The sequence below is a fragment of the Trachinotus anak genome, unplaced genomic scaffold (genome assembly GCF_046630095.1).
Source record: "Trachinotus anak isolate AG129_WGS33_773 ecotype Australia unplaced genomic scaffold, CSIRO_AGI_Tana_v1 ptg000007l, whole genome shotgun sequence".
Classification (NCBI taxonomy): Eukaryota; Metazoa; Chordata; class Actinopteri; order Carangiformes; family Carangidae; genus Trachinotus; species Trachinotus anak.
In genome coordinates, this window is record NW_027273858.1 from 19664879 (window position 1) to 19684962 (window position 20084).

General features: G+C 41.4%; 1 protein-coding gene across 1 annotated transcript in view; it reads right to left on the minus strand.

Annotated features, from left to right (window-relative positions):
* The window catches only part of LOC139623223 (serine/threonine-protein kinase 32C-like), a 75305-nt gene that overhangs the window by 7072 nt on the left and 48149 nt on the right, over nt 1–20084 (minus strand). Inside the window, exons 4-10 of the mRNA XM_071481271.1 lie at nt 13266–13439; nt 7479–7516; nt 5988–6077; nt 5250–5353; nt 5000–5116; nt 2237–2362; nt 1784–1912 (exon numbers count right to left, since the gene is read on the minus strand). Of these exons, the coding sequence (XP_071337372.1) occupies nt 1784–1912; nt 2237–2362; nt 5000–5116; nt 5250–5353; nt 5988–6077; nt 7479–7516; nt 13266–13439 (778 nt within the window). The remainder of the gene's footprint in view (nt 1–1783; nt 1913–2236; nt 2363–4999; nt 5117–5249; nt 5354–5987; nt 6078–7478; nt 7517–13265; nt 13440–20084) is intronic.

Consider the following 20084-nt stretch of genomic DNA (forward strand, 5'->3'; position numbering starts at 1 on the left):
ACATCATTACGATGCTACAACCAGAGACTGTTTTGTACATGATAGGTAACTTATATTTTGAAAATGTGTTTATTTGCTTTCTTGTTGAGGGTTATATATGAAAATCGATACCACTCTCACATTTTTACAGTAAATATGACGCTGGACCGTGCAGCTGGTTAGCTTAGCATAAAGACTGAAAACCTGGGGAAACAGCTTGGCTCTGTGCATATATATAAATATAAAGGAAAATCCACCTACCTGTACCTTTAAAGCTCACCAACTATCACATTACACCAGCTGCTGGATGGAGCTACACATTTACTGTGCAGACATGAGAATGGCATTAATCTTCTCATCTCACTCTCAGCAAAAAAAAAAAAGGAAATAAGTAAATTTTCCAAAATGAAATGTCAAAATCCTTTTGTTTTGGTAATAACATCATACTGTAATAATCTTATTTAGCCCTGTTTGGGATGGAGTTTATTTTGAAGCAGGACTAAAATCTACAGTATGACAGTAGTAGAGAGATTATTGTCTATTTCGGAAGATGTTTGATTTCAAAAGATCACAATATAACTAATCATGGTGTTTGCAAGATGCCTAAAGCTCACATGCTTATACAGTAAGTTCATCTTTATTGTCACACTGCTAATTCACTACAGCTGAGAAAGAGGGGATGCTGGGATTTGGTTCACCACCAACCTAAAAATATACAGTATTGACAGGAACTGACAGACCGGAGACCGAGGTAAATCCGAGTTGCATTGTTAGCCCCGGCTGGCCCAACCCTTCATGTGTACAGTATCTATGAGTAAGACTCCTCTGCAGCAGGTAATAATTTGCTCATATACGTGGGTGTGTACTGATGTCCCCTTCATAATCATTTGCTTTTAGCACCTACATACAGAAAATAACACTATTCTGATCTGCACAAGGATACAAAGACCAAATTAACAGGGAAAGAGCAAATCATAGCATTTAACTCTGGCAAAAAGCCCTTTAACACGGGCGCAAAGCTAAAAATAGCCCTTTCTATCATCAAAGGGAATAAAGGCCTTTTAACAGCTGCAGTGACATCTTGAATTCCACCTTCATCCTCACAGCTCCTAAAACCTGCTCCTCAACACAACATACTGCTTTTAATGCTGAGCTGATGAAGTATTTCAGTATTTTATCTTTAAAGATCAACTGTGAAAGATGGTGCAGATTAGCAGTTAATCTAAGTAACATGAGCCTGTTTTTTGGAATAATCTCTAAGGAGAGACATATACACAAAGTGCATTTCCTTTGTAATTTCATTTATAAGATGTGATTTCTGTGTGTATTTCCAGAAAGGTTTTTACCTTGTTAACTTTCATGATTCATTTTTTCTGTTCTTCTCAGTTAATCAATTAGTCATATGTAAGATCAACCTGGAACTATTTAGGACACCGATTAATAATTTTAGTTGTTTTTTTAAACAAAAATGTTTTATTCACACGAGTATCTTTGTATTTTGGACTGTTGCTCAGACAGAAGAGGCAATTTGATGACCTTAGGCTTTCTGGTGAAATTGTATAAATTTTGAAATTTCGTATTTATATGCAAAATAATTAATTAATAGGACATGGAATGCCTCTTGGTAAAGGTTAGTGGATGGTGAAAACACCAGGGACGATAATTAAATTAGTCCTGGACTTTAAAATTCTATCCCCTGCTAAGTCTGATTTGTTGTAGTTTATAAATTTAACTATGTAACAATATAGCTAATACATTATTATTACATGATTTTTAAGACTGTGCAGGGGGCGAAGTCACTCACAGACTGCGAATCCTTGCTGTTGTCTCGAGACCGGTTCTTAGCCAGCCTCTTCTTCTTCTTGTGAAGTGGACGCGACTCCAGGATCATCTCCTCCAGCTCAAAGGTGGGGTCGCAGTGGAGGCGACCTTTCTGTTGGAGGATGCACAGGAGATAATTAGAAACACAAACACACACAGGATCATAAATCTGCTGCTGTATACACAGAGCCACAGAGTGCACAAATGTGCACACTGAGCTCAATGTACCGAATAACACACATGAATACACTCACATGCACACAAATGTACAGTAAGTGCATGTGCACACACTATAGTGGGATGACATGAGGACGCTGCATTCAATTTCCTTTGCATTATTTAGTTGCTACACGTACTCATTACGATCCGCAAACATGAGTTTAGTGTGTGTATGTGTGCGTGCGTGCGTGTTGATATCTGATCTCTTCACACTAACATTAGGAACAAATCCAGCCTCCATCTTCTTCTCGTACACGGCGTCCCAGTTGACGTCAGCGAGGTAGGGAGATGTCTGCATGTCAGACACGCTGGAGAAACGATGCTCTGGGTTCACTGTCAGTAGCTGGAAGGAATGGACACACACGGACACACACACACACCAATGTCACCTACATCATGTCACCTTCCGAGTAGCAATATCACCTTCACAACTTCTCTCCTCACTCACAGCCAGGCTTTTCTCTCTGGGAGGTGAAACAAAACTCGACAAATTGTGGGTGTTGATTGTGCAGTTTCTAATTGTGTGTGTCTGGACTAGTTGAAGTGAACATGAAAGGAAAACATATTGTGTTAAGGTTGTCCTCCTTCCTTGCTTCCCTGAAACTATCTTGCCATAAATCTTGCCGTGCTAGCAAGGCTGTCAGGAAGGTAGCATTTGCAGCCTTATTAAGTTAAATTAATGCAAGGTTAATTCTAATATTGTGCCTACATGATGTTTTTATTTACAGCAGCAGATTTTTTTGTTGGGTCATTCAGGAAAAACAGGTGAAGCAAATGCAGTTAACGAGCTCCATCGAGTGTCCCGGTAAGCCACCACAATGAGTCAGCGAGCACATTATCAGGACCCTGGAGTCAGCTCACCTAAATGGAATAGAGTCATTTTTAATGTTATCACTTCCATCTGTGCTTTTCCTGCTATAGCGAACCAGACTGTCTGCTGTGAAAAATGTCATTACTTTGAGACTGTTGGTGCTACAACTGCCCGGAGCTCACCCCACTATATTCGGTAGCAGTCACTGAGCGTGCTTGCATGTGATAGACTGAAAGGTGAGGAGGCAGTGACAACACCACTGTCACGAAGAGTGACATTGTGAAATAAATACATAATGTCACATTAAATACAACTGAGATAATTGTCATAATAAAGACGTTTGGCAACAGCTATTTTGAAATAAAAGTTTCTGTATTTAAAAATGAGCTTTATCAATAAAACTGTTAGTTCAGCATTTTACACAATTTATCTATTGCTGATCATTTATAAAATACATAGTTATTTATCGAACTTTGAGGGTTCCAAATAGGAAAACTGCATAATACTAAACATCAACAGGAGGAAAACTGATAAACTTAATGAAATAGTAACCAACAGGGGGCACTGTTAATCAAATCAGCCACTCGTGAGGCTTGAATCAAAATTGTTGCACTGATCAAGACAGATGAATGCCACACACGAGTGGAGTAACTTCCAGGGAGAAAATAAAACCTGATGCTGATACGGTTGTGTTTTTAATGGAACACCATCTGTTTCATTTGTCACCTCAGGGTAAACACTGGAAATGATAAGGAGACGCTGCTTTTGCTGTCATGTTAACTCTCTTCCTTGCTTTGGTCACAGGCTGATTCAGTTTTCTCCTGCAGGGCCAGTTAGGTTGTCTCGGTGGAGTCCAGACGCTGTAATCGATCAGCAGCAGAGCGGAAGAGACCAACGCTCCGTCCAGAACTCTCAGTCACTCAGACACAGAGCACATGCACACACTCATGCTCACACTCACGCTCTGCCAAGAAATATCCTTTTTTCCATGAGCCACGTGTTCTCTTACTCTCTCCAAAACCTTGTCTTAAAACGACTAAAGAAATACTGCCACAGGAGATGCGCTAATTTGTCTCCACCGCAGTTTCACTTGATCAGATGAGAAAATGTTGACAGAAAGCAGAATAAGGTGGACTATCATCATAGAGAAAATTACTCTGATTCAAGAGGAGTGTTGAGCAGATCTATTTCCATTTGATGCAAAAAGAATGATCTCATCCAACTGTCAGATTTTCACTTGTAAGAAAAGCATCAATAAGAAGTTAAATTACTTGTTATGATGAATATTATCAGCAGTGATATATGGATTGACACACACACACACACACACACACACACACACACACACACACACTCTGTCTTGTCTCTCACCCACTTGCTCCGTTTCTGTGCTTCCATCCCTCAGATTCCCATCTGTCGTTTTTCTTCTCCTTTGCCCTGAGGGTCTCTGCTCATCCTACCTCCCTCCAGCTCTAGTCTCCGCACAGTACCTGCATTTTCTGTTCCTGTGGCTTCAGTGGCTTTTTACTTCACTATCTTCCCTGATATCACCTCTACATCCCTGCCCCCCTGCCTTCCTGCTCCTTAATCTTTTGGTCTGTGAACTGTCACCAAGTCCCAGACTATAAAATTTACTATTGCCCAAAACTAAGTACAGCAAGAAATACTTGCAAATGTGAAGCTGGAGCTGAATAAGGTTTGGGATTTTAGCTTAAAAATGACTGAATGAATGAATGACATTTGTCAAGACAAATGTAACTAATGAATGTTGATCATAACATTTTGAGTACTAATGCACAATGCCATAAATCAAGCAGGTGCTGGAGGCAAAATAATGTAGTACATAAAAAGTGGTTAAAAAAAAAGTATCTCCATCATCAAATGTTTTAACTAAAACCAGAAAAAAGAGACTGGCAAGTTAAAGGTTCAGGGGCATCCCCATTTAAATTAATTTCCATTAGATCTAAGCAGGTCTTAATCTAACCAACATGCACCATTTGTACTAATAATGTAAAACAACATCTGAATCATTAATCTCTACCACTGCCAAAAATTTATGACACTTTTATCTCTCTGCAGGGAAAGATTTGCAGGTTTTGAATGAAGTTAATCCAAATATGAAACTGGCAGAGCTGAAAGTAAAATGATATCCCATTGTGTCCAGCTCACCTTCCTCAAGAGGGAAACCAGGTCCTTGGGCCAGGCTGGGCTGTACTGCACACTGACTGTGCTGAAGAGCTGAATCAGGGACTCCACCGAGTTATTGGCATGGATATCATAGGGCCTCTGGTATGGAAACAGGTTGACAAAAAGTGTTAAAATCGAAAGATGAGGACAAAGGAAGGGTGGATGAATGGAGAAATGTTCAGTTTTTGCAACCTTCTAACATAAAAAATCTCAAATTGCCATCATGTCTTACCCATCCACGCAGCACTTCGAAGATGGTCACCCCTAGTGACCACCAGTCTACTTCAAAGGCGTAGCCCGTTCCTCCACTTACAAAGGACTGGAAGATCTCTGGGGCTGAAAGCACAGACAGAGAATCACTTCTAGAGCAGAAAAAGCTTTTTAAAATACTGCCTGTACACGTCTTAAAGTAAAAAAACAAAACAAAACAGCATATGTTCTTCTGTGAAATGTCACCAGGAACGGTTCATTTTCTCCTCAGTCATCTCCAAACGAGACGTGACATTTTTACATATTTGCTTCAGCTTCTAGCAAATAAACACAAGATCTGTAATTTCTATCATTTAATTCACACAAGTGACTCTTCAGTGATGATGAGCGTGTAAAGATGTGTTCAGAAATAAGCAGAAATCTAGTCTAGCACCTTCCAGAAGCAGTATCTAATCTGAACGCAGTGTTTCTACTATGACATCATTACATGCCTACAATTTATTTCGGCTGCTCTGTAACGTCTTACTTTACTTGTTATTTACATAATATTGTTAGATTCTTTTTGTTCAAATCAACTAAACTGTAACCAAATTCAGAGACTTTTTTTTTTTTCATCAGACTATGTAACAACACAACGCCTTTTTCTCATAACGCTCTTCATCTCTCCAGTCAGGATATTAATTTGTAGAAAGCAATCAGATGACAACAACCGAGACGTGGTGGATAAGATGATTGTGATGCGACTGCAAATCAAAGTTACCCATGTAGGGCTTTGTTCCAGCTAAGGCTGTGGCTCTCTCTCCATCCTTTATTATTGTGGCGATGTTGAAGTCCGTCAAGTGAGCGTGACCTGTGAAGACACAAACAAAAAAATCCATCAAAACAAAATCCATCTGAACTTTGGTATTTTTTTAAATAAATGTCTATGATGACATAAAAAGGAAAGATTTCAATATGTAATGAAGGAAAACAAAACCTGACATTTCAGTAAACAGGATCAATATGTCCTCATGGCTTTGTGTGTTAGGTGCACATCCATCACTCCTTTGATCTTGTTACTGTTGTGACTCATTAGAAGTCTGCAGGGTCATTTTTGTGTGTTTTACTTGCCAGGATGGACGCAGAATCTCACTGCTGTCTGGATACTGTGCATTTAAAATGTTTAGCTATTACATAACTCACACTTTTCTTACATACATAACTATAAAATAACAGGTAAGTATAACAGCAAAGGATGTTTTAGACACACAGATGCATAATGGATATATTTATAGACATAACCTTTTTCAAGATCTGTTTTGCACATATACCTGATTACAGCAGAAGAAATAAGAAAAGACAGACATCACTAATAAGCACATGCAAACAGCATCACACACATCTCTAAAAATGACCAAAATAAAAAGTTTGAATTCATCCAGTGGGATGAGACGCTCAGGTTTTAAAGTCCTTTGTTCTTCTATTTATATGCTGCAGTGTACTGGAAGGCAGGTCCCATGTTCAGTATTTACTGGTGGGTTATTAGGAGTTAAGGGTCCTCAGATCTGTGTTGATGGACATTTGTTTTAAGTTTGAGAGAAGATGTGATATACTGAGGCAGCTGTAGTAGGAGACAAAAATATATATATTTATAATAATATAAATATTTATACAGAAAAATAACACAGCAATGGTGACTGGTCATTCAGAAGTGACAGTGGTAAACTGCATCAAGCTGTTTTAAGGTGGAATGTGTATGAATTGAAGAAAGATGTAAGAGAACTATGGGTTATTGAGAACAAAACATTTAGTTTTATCAGCATTTAGCACAAGTTTGAGGTTATTAGAAGCAAACTTTAACCTGCACAAGGCTTAAGTTGGAGAACAGGTATGTATATACAAAACCCTATCATCAGCAAAAAAAATGATATTTTAAGTCTATGATGGAGTAATAATATTGTATTTATATATTAGTATACTTTCTGGAGCCTAGACATTGAACTGTTCGCCATGGGGCCACATCCACACTACATATCTAGGAGTTCTCACATGCCATCTTGATTGTTATTCACATTCACTCCTCTGTTGACTTAGCAACTGTGTGTGATGTCATCCACACTGTTACCACCAAACTTCAGACTCTGCAACCCTGTGCTTTAGTCAAGATCTCTGGGGACTTCAACTGCACAACGTTCTCCATTTTCATCCAGTTTGCAGACTGTGCTATTAGAGAAGACCTGCTGTATGCACAGCTAACAGTTCACATCCTTACCTTGCTCATCCAACAGGATATTGTCTGGCTTGACATCTCTGAAAAAGACACAAAAACACAGACATGCAGACTCGTCACAAAAGAATAAATGACCTTAAAAGCCCTGAAAACTTTGCTTCAAATCTTGATTATTTCTGTATAACAATAAATATCCATAACTAAATAACCAACAATCAAAGTTTGGAAGAACATAGGTTTTATTAAGAGTTTTATCAATTAAGAGTTTGAACCTAGAAAAAAAAAAGTCTGTGACATCCAGACTGAGTGGCTATGGTTTGATCACATTTGATAACACAAAATAACTCAACAACTTTCATCAAAATTTGATTAAAATTGTCTTGGTGTCTGGAGATATGCGACATGATGTTTTATTTAACAGAGCCATGCTGACTTCAAACCGGTGAGAAGAACCCAAGACACAAAAGACCACACACAGAAACCTCTCAAAAATGTAGCCACTCTGGCAGAAAATATTGTGGTCATGTAGGACCCCATGGCACATACAGTCGTGGCCAAAAGTTTTGAGAATGACACAAACATTACATTTTCACAGGGTCTGCTGCTTCAGGGTTTTTAGGTGTTTGTGTAAGATGTTTTTATGGTATACTGAAATATAATTGCAAGCACTTCATAAGTATCAAAAGCTTTTATTAACAATTACACTGAGTTCATGCAACAAGTCAATATTTGCAGTGATGACCCTTCTTTTTCAAGACCTCTGCAATTCTCCCTGGCATGCTGTCAATCAACTTCTGGACCAAATCCTGACTGATGGCAGTCCATTCTTGCATAATCAATGCTTGGAGTTTGTCAGAATTTGTGGGTTTTTGTTTGTCCACCCGCCTCTTGAGGATTGACCACAAGTTCTCAATGGGATTAAGATCTGGGGAGTTTCCTGGCCATGGACCCAAAATCTTTATGTTTTGTTCCCTGAGCCATTTAGTTATTACTTTTGCTTCATGGCAAGGTGCTCCATCATGCTGGAAAAGGCATTGTTCATCACCAAATTGCTCTTGGATGGTTGGGAGAAGTTGCTCTCGGAGGATGTTCTGGTACCATTCTTTATTCATGGCTGTATTTTTAGGCAAGATTGTGAGAGAGCCCACTCCCTTGACTGAGAAGCAACCCCACACATGAATGGTGTCAGGATGCTTTACTGTTGGCATGAGACAGGACTGATGGTAGCGCTCCGCTCGTCTTCTCCGAACAAGCTTTTTTCCAAATGCCCCAAACAATCGGAAAGGGGATTCATCAGAGAAAATGACTTTACCCCAGTCCTCAGCAGTCCAATCCCAGTACCTTTTGCAGAATATCAGTCTGTCCTTGATGTTTTTTCTGGAGAGAAGTGGCTTCTTTGCTGCCCTTCTTGACACCAGGCCTTCCTCCAAAAGTCTTCGCCTCACTGTGCGTGCAGATGCACTCACACCTGCCTGCTGCCATTCCTCAGCAAGCTCTGCACTGGTGGTGGCCCGATCCCGCAGCTGAAATAACTTTAGGAGACGGTCCTGGCACTTGCTGGACTTTCTTGGGCACCCTGGAGCCTGTTTGGCAACAATTGAACTTCTCTCCTTGAAGTTCTTGATAATCCGATAGATGGTTGACTGAGGTGCAGTCTTACTAGCTGCTATAAACTTCTCTGTTAGGCCCTTTTTGTGCAATGCAATGATGACTGCACGTGTTTCCTTGCAGGTAACCATGGTTAACAGAAGAGGAACAATGATGTCAAGCACCATCCTCCTTTTAAAGTGTCCAGTCTGTTATTCTAACTCAATCATGACAGATTGATCTCCAGCCTTGTCCTCATCAACACCCACACCTGTGTTAACGGAGGAATCATTGAAATGATGTTAGCTGGCCCTTTTGGGGCAGGGCAGAAATGCAGTGGAAATGCTTTTTTGGGGATAAAGTTCATTTTCAAGGCAAAGAGGGACTTTGCAATTGATTGCAGTTGAACTGATCACTCCTCATAACATTCTGGAGTATATGCAAATTGCCATTATAAAAACTGAAGCAGCAGACTTTGTGAAAATTAATATTTGTGTCATTCTCAAAACCTTTGGCCACAACTGTAGTAAGATGCTGACTGGGAAAATTAGTATTAAGGACATTTATGCATGAACACAACATAATTTTAATTTTAGGTTTTATGGAGCTGTCGATGTTATAGTAAGTTCCTTCCTTCCTATTTCTGTAATTTTCAGTGAAATGAAAACACAGTATCTCAGGCCACCATTGTTTGTGGTCAGGTGGCAAACACTGGGATAAGATGTGTACAGTATACGTATGTGTATGTGAAAGTCTGTAGGAGGTGTTTGTAGGCTGATGCATGTGTGAATTACATGTTGGTGCAACATGTTAAGTGTGTGTGTGTGTGTGTGTGTGTGTGTGTGTGTGAGGAGAGGGAGAAAATTCTCATTCCCTGCATTTCAAACATTGCCTGAGTGTGTGAGAACACAACCATCACCAGTCCCCCTGGAGGCTCTCACAGGTTTGTCTGCACATGCTTTTTACACTGGCCACCCATGCAACACACACATTCAGGCACACACTCACACCCGTGCACACACATCTCGACATTTCCCAGCCTCTCCAAGCCCTCCACAGGCAATTAACGGAGTGCACACAGCTTATTTAATTATGCCGCACGTCACGCTGGTGTGGAGAATACACACGGTCCGCAGAGAGTGTCGACACACCCCATAGGACACATGTGTTCGCTGTGGCTCTGCAACGTCAAGCTGATGCTAATATCATCTGCCAAAAGGATCCAGCAGCACAAGGCTGGAGGGGAATACATACATATTCACAGGAGGAATCCTTATCCAACTGCCAGTGCAGCACCGTGCTATTTTGTTTGCAGTACAAAATTCACTTAGCATTTCATTCATTTTGCAGACAGTGCAGAAACAGCAATCCAACATGAAACAGCATGTAAAGTGATTTCATATTTTGTACAGCAACAAGCCTCCTGTGTGAAGTTATCCAGTTAGAGGGCTTTTAACATGTTATGCATATGATGAAGAGAAGAGAAGAGAAGAGAAGAGAAGAGAAGAGAAGAGAAGAGAAGAGAAGAGAAGAGAAGAGAAGAGAAGAGGGGACTCTCTACTTTTACTTCCCCTCTTCTCATAGGACTAATTTTACCTCCTTGGGCATGGTGGCAGCTGACTGTTGCTAGGAGACCAGAGACCCTTCTTCCTTCAGTTGGTGCAACAAAATAATTGTATAGTATTCTCCTGCCAAAAACTTACAGGGTAGAACAAAATTGTAGAGCTGGGGACGGCCATGGATACCCAGGGATTGGATTACGGCTCTGAGAGCAGACATGACTGTGTCAGAGGCTGAACAGTTGATGTCAATGAGAGGGTAAAAAAATACAAAAAATACAGTGAGGAGCATTTGTCGCTATCGTGGACATCTTTGCCAACTGGACTTGGAAAAAAGGGACAATGGCTTCCTTTTGTGTAGTATGAGGGAGAGTAACCCATTGAGTATAGCGTTATACACACCTATAATGTTATATAATATAAAAGAAACAAATGAGATTTACTTTATGTACACTGATGTGGATATACGCTTTAAATGCACTGATGCTTGAATTTTGCTTTTAATTAAAGCAATAGTTTAACATTTTGGAACATACATTTACTCACAATCGATATCAGTAATTATCAATGAATCTTTATAGAGTCTTACCATCACTATGAGGTTGCCAGGCAACCAGGTGAGGCTCCAAGGAAATTTAAAAGGTGCTAGTTGGTGGATTCTTTAGCTGTGGACAAAGCCAGACTAGCTGCTTCCCAATGTTTTCAGTCTTTATGCTAAGCTAAGCTAACCATCCCCTGGACCCAGCTTTATATTGAACACACAAACCTGAGGATGAATGAGCTTCCCCTTTAAAACTCAGCAAAATAGCAAATACATTTAGTTCCCACACACACACACAAACACACACAAACACACACACACACACACACACACACACACACACACACACACACACACACTTGTACTTCTATCTTTGTGAGGACACTCATTGACATAATGCATTCCCTAGCCCCTTACCCTAACCTTAACCATCACAACTGAGTGCCTAACCATAACCCTGACCCTAACCTTAACCTAAACCTAATTCTAACCATAACTCTAAAACCAAGTCTTAACCCTCAAAATGTGATTTTAGGGTGTCTCGAAAAGTGAGGACCGGCCAAAATGTCCTCACTTTCCCAAAATGTCCTCACTCTGTTAGTAAAATACTTTTTTTGGTCCTTACTATGTAGCAAGTACAAGTACACACACACACACAGTATAGTGTTGTTTAAAGGACGAAAAGTAGCCGGAATGGGGTTTTGAACAAGGTTCAAACCGTTTTTCAGCCATCTGTGGCACTAAATCTGCAGTCTGCAGGGATCCAGCTCTTTCACTTACTGCACACTTACTGCTGTGCTCAGCATATCTGGACGAAAAGCTGCGGACGGCAAGTCCACCCTGGTTGAAGATGATGGATGGTAACAATTACAGGAACACATGAGGGCTATCTTTAGGAATGTAAAGTAAATATAAACAGGGAAGCCCAAATGCCTGGATAAGGTATTAATATAAGCCCCACACCAAGACAAGAATTTATGACAAGACACAACCTGCTTGCTTTTGCATATTTCTTTGATCTAATACTTTCATGTCCTAATATTTTACATCTCAATTGCCCTTAGAATAGATATAATAAATATAAGTGGACTTCTCAATAGCAGATAACAAATACAATCTTCCCAAGGCTGTGGCCACGAGTTTATGGATACAGCAGTGAGCTATAACTGGTGCAAAACAGAGAACGTAGGGAATACACCTCGCAGTCCAAATAAAGACATCAATCACCAGTAATTCTGCAGCAAGCTGAAGAACCAGAGCACAATGAAATAAAGCTCTTGGAGACTAAAGCTTATTTTCAGAGTTCTTTCAATGCAGGAGGAATCGAGGCTTAGTATTTGGACAAAATAACATGTAATAATGTAATGGGCTGATACTGGTGCTTTGAGTGTGTAAAGTACGTAAGTATTGTAGATAAAAAACACTTTCTTGGATGTATTTGGACATTTAATTTGTCTGTCACTCTGATTCATTGTTTTGAAGATTGAATCAAAACCCAGAATATATGACGCCTGGTCCAACATTGGTTCTTTGTTTATTTGTTTTTGGTTTCACCGCCCATAACTTTACTGTTGTGGCTCAGTCTTAAAGCTCTCACCAGACCTGTTTGTAGAGAAAAAGCTGTGATAAACCCACTGTAGATAGTGTTAACCACCAGCTGGTGTAGAAGGAGGTTGTGGAGACCAAAAAAATGTTAATATCAGACTTATGTTTAACAGGTGGAACGAAACATGTCTCCAAATGAATGCTACTGTCTGCATTCATCATGCATTTTTGCTAATACATCTGCAATATCAATTTTAAATGGTGGTAATTAAGGTTAGTTTACCGCTCATTCTGCTGCCCCCAGTTGGTCAGGAAAAATAAGTAGTGCTGTTTTAATGTTTCTTCAGTTTGCAAAATTACTTCCACTGACTGGCTACTACATATTTCAGAAATACTGAATAATGCTATTGTCCAAACAGCTTTCAAGTAAAAGGGGTTTAAGAAATATTTTTGTAATTTCTCTCTTGGTTATTGACACTGGAGACAGAAAAGACTGGGAAGACACGTGTTCTTTTAAAAATATTCACAAAAGGCGTTGAAGCTGTTTAGAGGCGTTGAATTGAAACGAAAAAGAGGGAAAAAAAGATGACTTCATACCTATGGATGATGTGCTGGCTCTGCAGGTAGTCCAGCGCCAGTGTCATCTCACAGAGGTAGAGTTTGACAGCGTCCTCGCTGAACTGGACGCTCTGCTGCAGGTGGTAGCGGAGGTCTCCTCCCAGCAGGAGGTCAACCACCATGAACATGTCCTCCTCATCCTGAAACGAGTACCTGGGACCAGTGGGGAGGAGGACACAGCCCTCAGTCACTGTCCCCGATGGAAAGTGCACATGCAACACAAACAAAGGCAAAGGCTGTGCACACAAACAACACATACATGTAGTGCAGCAGCTCGTATGCTCTTGCATGCAGTACATACGGTACACAAGTGCAAAGCTTAGACGGTAAACATCAGCGCACACAGTCATGTTTACTGTAACCCACACAAGGACAAACATGGCAGAAAGCCTTATCTGTGTAGGACCACAGGAAAACATGCATCTCTCTCTGCCTTGTACCTTAACAGATAATGTTAAATCTGCAACTGTCTTGAGTTGGTTTCTGCATTAATGTATGCATCCTGCAGATGGGCTCTAACCATGCACATTGTATTGCAATAGTAACAGTAACAACAATAATTTTCCTAATAACATGTCACCTATTTAAAGGGATGCAAGACGAGAGAAAGTGACTGTCAAATTAAAGCTTGATAACAGCTCATCTTTGCTCGGTGTTACTTAACTGAAGGCTGCTCGTGGGGCGCTAAACATTTTTGTCAATCAGGCTTACTAATCAAGCACATCCAATTAAAACACAGCCTCTCCACTCCACAATGTCTGCCCCAGACACTGAACACAACATGAAGCCACATGGGTGAAAAAGCTGTTTTTTGTACGACAGAATCTAATTTTACATCTTAGAAAGATAAAGGCAGAATAATATCCTAACAGCCCCCCATGTTAATTCACAGCAGAGGAGGGAAAACAAACTGAGCCTCTGTGATTTCTTCAATCAAACGCGGTTTAATGTGGTTGCTACTGAGTCAAATCTTTACTCTGCCATTACAGCTCCAATACTGTGGCGGTATTACTTCTTTTTATAGCTGCAGGTTCCCTCTGTATCTTCAGGCTTGGTCCTGAACACTCAGGGGGACGTTCTGATTGGTCCTGTTCAGGTGTAATTTCCTGCCTCTCTATAAAGTGAGAAATGGGGCCTGTGTTTGCTGTGGAGCAAAAATCATTCTATCTCATCCACACATTGGTGGTTCGGCCAGAGGAAAAAAAAGAAACCCATTTGCAGAAGTGTTGGGTCTTTCTCTTCTCCTGCGTCTCTTCTTCTCTCCTACGCAGATTAAATGATGAAACGGCCTCGACTTTCATGTGATAGGACAGATAATGGGCGAACCCTCCTTATTCACTGAACACAAAAACAACACGCAGCATTTTCCCTAATGCATTATGGTACGAGCATTACCACCTAATTACAAGAAAAAGAAGTTTAATTACTGCTGCTTTAACACAAAGGTTTAGCTTTGTATTACTGTACGTTGCCATTAGACACCCAGCCATCACTACAACAAGACAGTCCTCTTGAGTGCACTCAAGAGGAAGTGGCAGTAGAGCCACCTACACAGAGTACACAAAGTAAACCAACCTGCCCTGACCCTTCAAAGATCAGCCACGCTATTAAAACACATAGCTGCCTCAGCAGATGGCCGGCCCCAGGATGTTGTTTGCCGTTGGCAGGGATTCCTCACTGTCACCTTTTTATCACCTCATTGTCACAGTCTGATTCCTGGTATCCAGTTGACAGATGAGCTTCCTCTGAGGCGCCACTCACTATCTCAGTGTTGCACAAAACGGTCTTCCCAAGCCTCCGCCAAAATATCTGGGCTCCTGAGAGAGAGACCGCAGCGGCTCGGGTCTGGTTGTCACTTCCTTCCCAGCTTTCACTGAGGTGACAGGGAGATATCAGATACGGGCCGACAACTGGAGCATATGAAAGCTCCAGCGCTGACAAGCCTCGTCACCTTCAAGACTCTTGCCAAGGATGGGACAGAGGAGAAATACAAACAATTTTATTCCCCAGACCTATAAATCAAATAAAGGTGTCCTCAGCTGCTGGGAGTGGAAGAGTAATGCGATTAGACAAAAAACAAAAGAGAAACAGAACTCGTGAAAAGATTATATATATATATATATATATATATATATATATATACATACATACATATATATGTGTGTGTGTGTGTGTGTGTGTGTATGTATATGTATATAAAATTTCACCCCCCATACAGTTGTCATGAGGAGGGAAATTGGCTCTAGAGGCCAAAACCGATTGCTGTACCAGGCTATAAACATGTTTATTTCTGCTGTAAAGTTGGACATTTTAACATGGGGGTTTATGGGGATTGAGTCGCTTTTGGAGCTAGACTCGAGTGGCCATTTGAGGAACTGCAGTTTTTGTCACTTCCATGTTGGCTTCATTTTTCAGCCCCAGAGGTTACCCCTTAGTTTTATGAGGTAAAAGAAGATATAACACTCTAGAGCTAGTGTCATGTGAATTTATTTCTGTGAGTTTCAAGAGTCCCTTGCACTTTAAATATTGTATTCTTGATATAAAATATTGATAAGTTCAACTTGTATCTGTGCACTGGAATGGGTCAAAATAATGTTTTACCCCTAATCTAATTCAATGTGCCCTCTGCTGCTCTTCATACTAAAAAAATGAGCACAATTTATTGAGTGGTGTTTTATAATGAGCACAGAGGACTTACGGGTCAAAACCCTGAGTTTGAATGAATGCCTGGAAGTAGTGAGGCCTGGGGAGGGCTGTTACTGTCCAAAACCACGAGGAGGCCACGTGGAAAGGCCATGACAGGACTAGGCTGCGACAGTCACAGTGACTATGAAGGAGGAAGGTTAGCCGGCTGGAAGGAGTACAAGGAACAGGCTGAAATAATCAGGCCACATTGACAAATGAGCCCAGGGAGGCTGGGCGGAGAGAGGGAAATAGAGGGACAGTGGAAGAGGAGAACAGTTTTGAGGAAAAAGCGAGAAAAAGAGAGAAACAAGAGCTTGTGATTCTGTTGGCTCCAGTTAGTCTGCAAAGTTTCAATGTCCTACATAAAGTTGATGATGGAGATGGGCTCGCCGGAGCTGGCTGCAAGACTCAATCACGAGACACTTGCAAGCTCCTCTGAGGATTCCTGCAACAATGGTGTGAGTGAACGCTGCCTCTCCTCTCAACGGCCTCCAACCGGTTGCCTTAAGACACAGCACCTCCGCCGGCCTGATTTCACAAGGTGCACTTTGAAAGCTGTGTCCTACCAAAAGTTCTTCTTTAAAAGTCGTGTAGGGCAGTTTCACTAAAAAGTCCTTTAAGAGGGCAAAATAATCTGTGGATGCTCAATGCTGCATTAGAGAAACAGAGCCCTGAGCTTTTGGAAATGATCCCATATTTTGCCTTTTATGAGGATGATTTAAAGCCAAGCCCCCTCGTAGGGCTCGTTATAACTGCTGACCGGGGGTGTAGAGGCTAATTTGTTCCAGTCTCCTAAGGCCTTGTTCCATCCAGGCCTGAAATCAATATTCCTAATGGAGACTGAGCAGGACAGAGCACATCCATCCTCACCACTCCTCTCGCTCGCTTTCCGACTCCGGTGAAGGGATGGACAGTAAGAGGAATGCACCATATCCCACTTCTCCAGATGACTCACCCCTGTTTTGGTTTTTGAAACCGTTAAAATCCTTGAGGATTATCTCAAGGGATGGTGTTTAAAGCTCCAACTCTCTGATGACAGTTGCTGTGACAGCCCTTGCTAACCGCGGCACTCTGTTTTCAATAGCACTGTGGCAGTGTCCATTTCGTCACGATTCACCGCTGTGTCTCTGAGCCCTTAGGGGGACGGGGTGATGGTGTTTGAGAGCGATCTGTTGTGAGGTTAAGCTTCAGGTGAAATCTTGCTTTAATAATGATGCACTATACACCGTAGACCAGGGGATCAAACTTATTTCTATGCCCTAACGCCTCAATGCTTCTGGGTGGGAAAAGGTGACCTCTGCACTTACAACACATGTGAGGGAAAGAGGAAGTCAGCGTCTTCTCATGTGTCGCAAATCCTTACAAGGATTTGTGTGGATTTGGTGTATGCAGCAGATGATAGTTAATTTTTCCTCCTCCAAGGTAATCCATTCAGCGTACCCTCGACTCCTACACATCATATCTATGCACCAAGGGAATTGTTGCAGCAATTACTGTGGGCTGCAAACTTGACATCCGCCCAGCTTAAAGCAGCCTTTACCCGGCTGATGGGATTCAGTGTGGGCTTTCACAAGGTTGCTTCCTAATGAATTTCCTCTGAAGCTACGGACAGAGCTGTTCAAAAGCGCGGCACAATTCAGGACATCTCAGTGAAAGCAAAACCCTGCTTTGAGACAGAGAGTGCGTCTGTGTGTGTAGGTAAAAGCTGAGGGAAAACCTTACAAATCCTCTCAGTCTGCACATCTTTTTTTTTTTGACAAAACAAATCAATGCCATATACGTTCTTTGTGCTGTCTTGCGCACCCCTCCTCTCTACTTGACGCCGCCCCCCTCTCCATGACTGCAGGAATCGTTACTTCCTGTGACAGCTACTTGGTGTGTTTTCTCGCATTCTCTCTCCGACTCTGGCCAACTGAGGCTCCCTTCTGGCACTGCATCAATAAAAACACTCCTATGAAGCTTTATCAAAGCTGCCATTTCTCACGAGTTGCATCTTTTTTTGTTTTTTGTTTTGCTTTTGAGAATAGGCCGTTCCAAAAAACCCCAGCTGGTCTATCACACGTCCATTAAAAATGTAGTGAAGTGCCCAAATGCCAAGCTCCAGAACTCGTGACACTCTGATTGAAAAGCCTATGGATACTGGCAACTGGCTGATCTACAGGGAACTGGTTAAACAGCATATCCATGTAGTGAACCAATTAGGTTTCTAGTTGTTATACAGCGAGGGAGACGATGAAAAGATGAAGGAGAATTCTCATCAGTCCTTTCTCATTACCTGCGCAGCTGAGAATCCGTCTCAGGCAGCAGCACATACAGGTGCAACACATAACAATGCTGTCACACATAGATGCTCACCAAGTGTCTGCGTAAACTGGGGCAGAAATAACAAACATACCATAGACCCAAGCTATAAATTGATTTCCTTTATCTCTCACTGTGTGCTCTCCTCTCTCCAGCTGGAGGAGAAAAATCAAAACTTTCCTTCAATTATACATCTTTGTGCTTGGAGTAGGCTCCACGCAGGAGGACCTCAGTCCCTGCAGATGATCTCCTGTGTGAATCCAGTGACTTGATGAGGGTGGAACCAATCATAACAGCATTTTCAACCGGCTCCTGACTTTAGGTCTGCAGAGCGAGGGAACCAAAAAAGATTTTCTGGAGCAAAGGTTATAGTTAACTTTTCAAAAACGTCAACACAGATGCCCAAGTTCAGGGTCTGTAAGTGCTGCACCAACAGACTCATATAGTGACAGCTGCATCCAGACACACACAGCTGGTTTTATATGCCATCTCTCTCTCTTGTCATGCATTCTGACAGCAGCGGCCTGTTGAGAACGTGTCTTCGCCTCCTGCACCCCTCACTATGATGCTTTATTTGTTATGCAGATTTGACAGTTTCCCTATGCTTCTCAAGAAGACCAGATAATACAAGCAGGCAAGATCTGAGAAAGGGAGGAGGGAAGGAAACAATAGTGTTCAGAGAAGCTAAAGTTATCACTTCTACAGTGATAAAAAATATAAACATATAGGGTGCTATTAGGATACACTGGTGCTCAAGCATTTACAGTAATAACAGCCTATGTTATGAGCAAACATCAATATCTGTGCTTGTTTTTCGAGTCAGTTCATCTATTATTACAAAAAGTATTCAGGTGCAAGCAGCTAAAAAAGATTTCAGCAGCAATGTTTCTGTCTCCAGCCACTTTTCAGTGTCATTTTTAGACACTCTGAGCACCGATGACATAATTTAATTAGATCCATTGCGTTAGGGTGGAGGCAGAAATCTCAGAGGTATCTCTGCATGCTTGGATATCACGAGAGGTTTTGCAATTTATGTGAACTATCCCTTTACTGTTTGTTTAATTATCTTTCCTCATTGTTATTTTTATACATGTAAATGAGCCTTACAATTACAGATGTCAAAGATAATGGTCCCAGACAAGCGTATGTGGATTATCCAGATTCAGACTAATTAACTGTATGGGAGCATTACAACTTTGGGAAGCTGACTGAGCTCATGTTGTTCTCTCGGTGTGCTCCCAATGAGATGGACAGGCCCCTTTCTCCGAAGCCGACTTAAAAAGCAGAGAGAGGAGGTGGAGATGTAAAGTGTGGAACTATTCATTCCCACATAGCCGCAATGATACAGTTTAGCATCTTTGTCACTAATGGGCATTTGAAATAGTGCTGGGTGCAGAGTCTGAGAGAGAGCAGAGCAGCACAGCATAGGGAAACTAGAACAAAGAAGGCTTTGGCAGCCATATACTCCTGCAGGGAATTATACTATAAAAAATACACAGGCCTACTACTGTACGCTCATTAAAATGCCCTCAGTCTGTTCTTGTAGTGTGGCTCCTCTAGCAGGAAAAAACATCTTCTCTCTAGATTAAACTTTGATCGTTCACAACTTCAGACACAACTTGTCTGGAATCATCTATTCGCTATCTACACACAATCAATCCATCACGGAAAGCGTGAATAGCACGTGCAGTATCATTCCACCCATTACAGAGGAGCAAAGTGCTTTGTGTAATATGCCGTGAATGGCGTGCCAGGTCCCCAATTACATTTAGAAATGTGTCCCACTCGGAGATGAGCGTTGAATAATGAAAG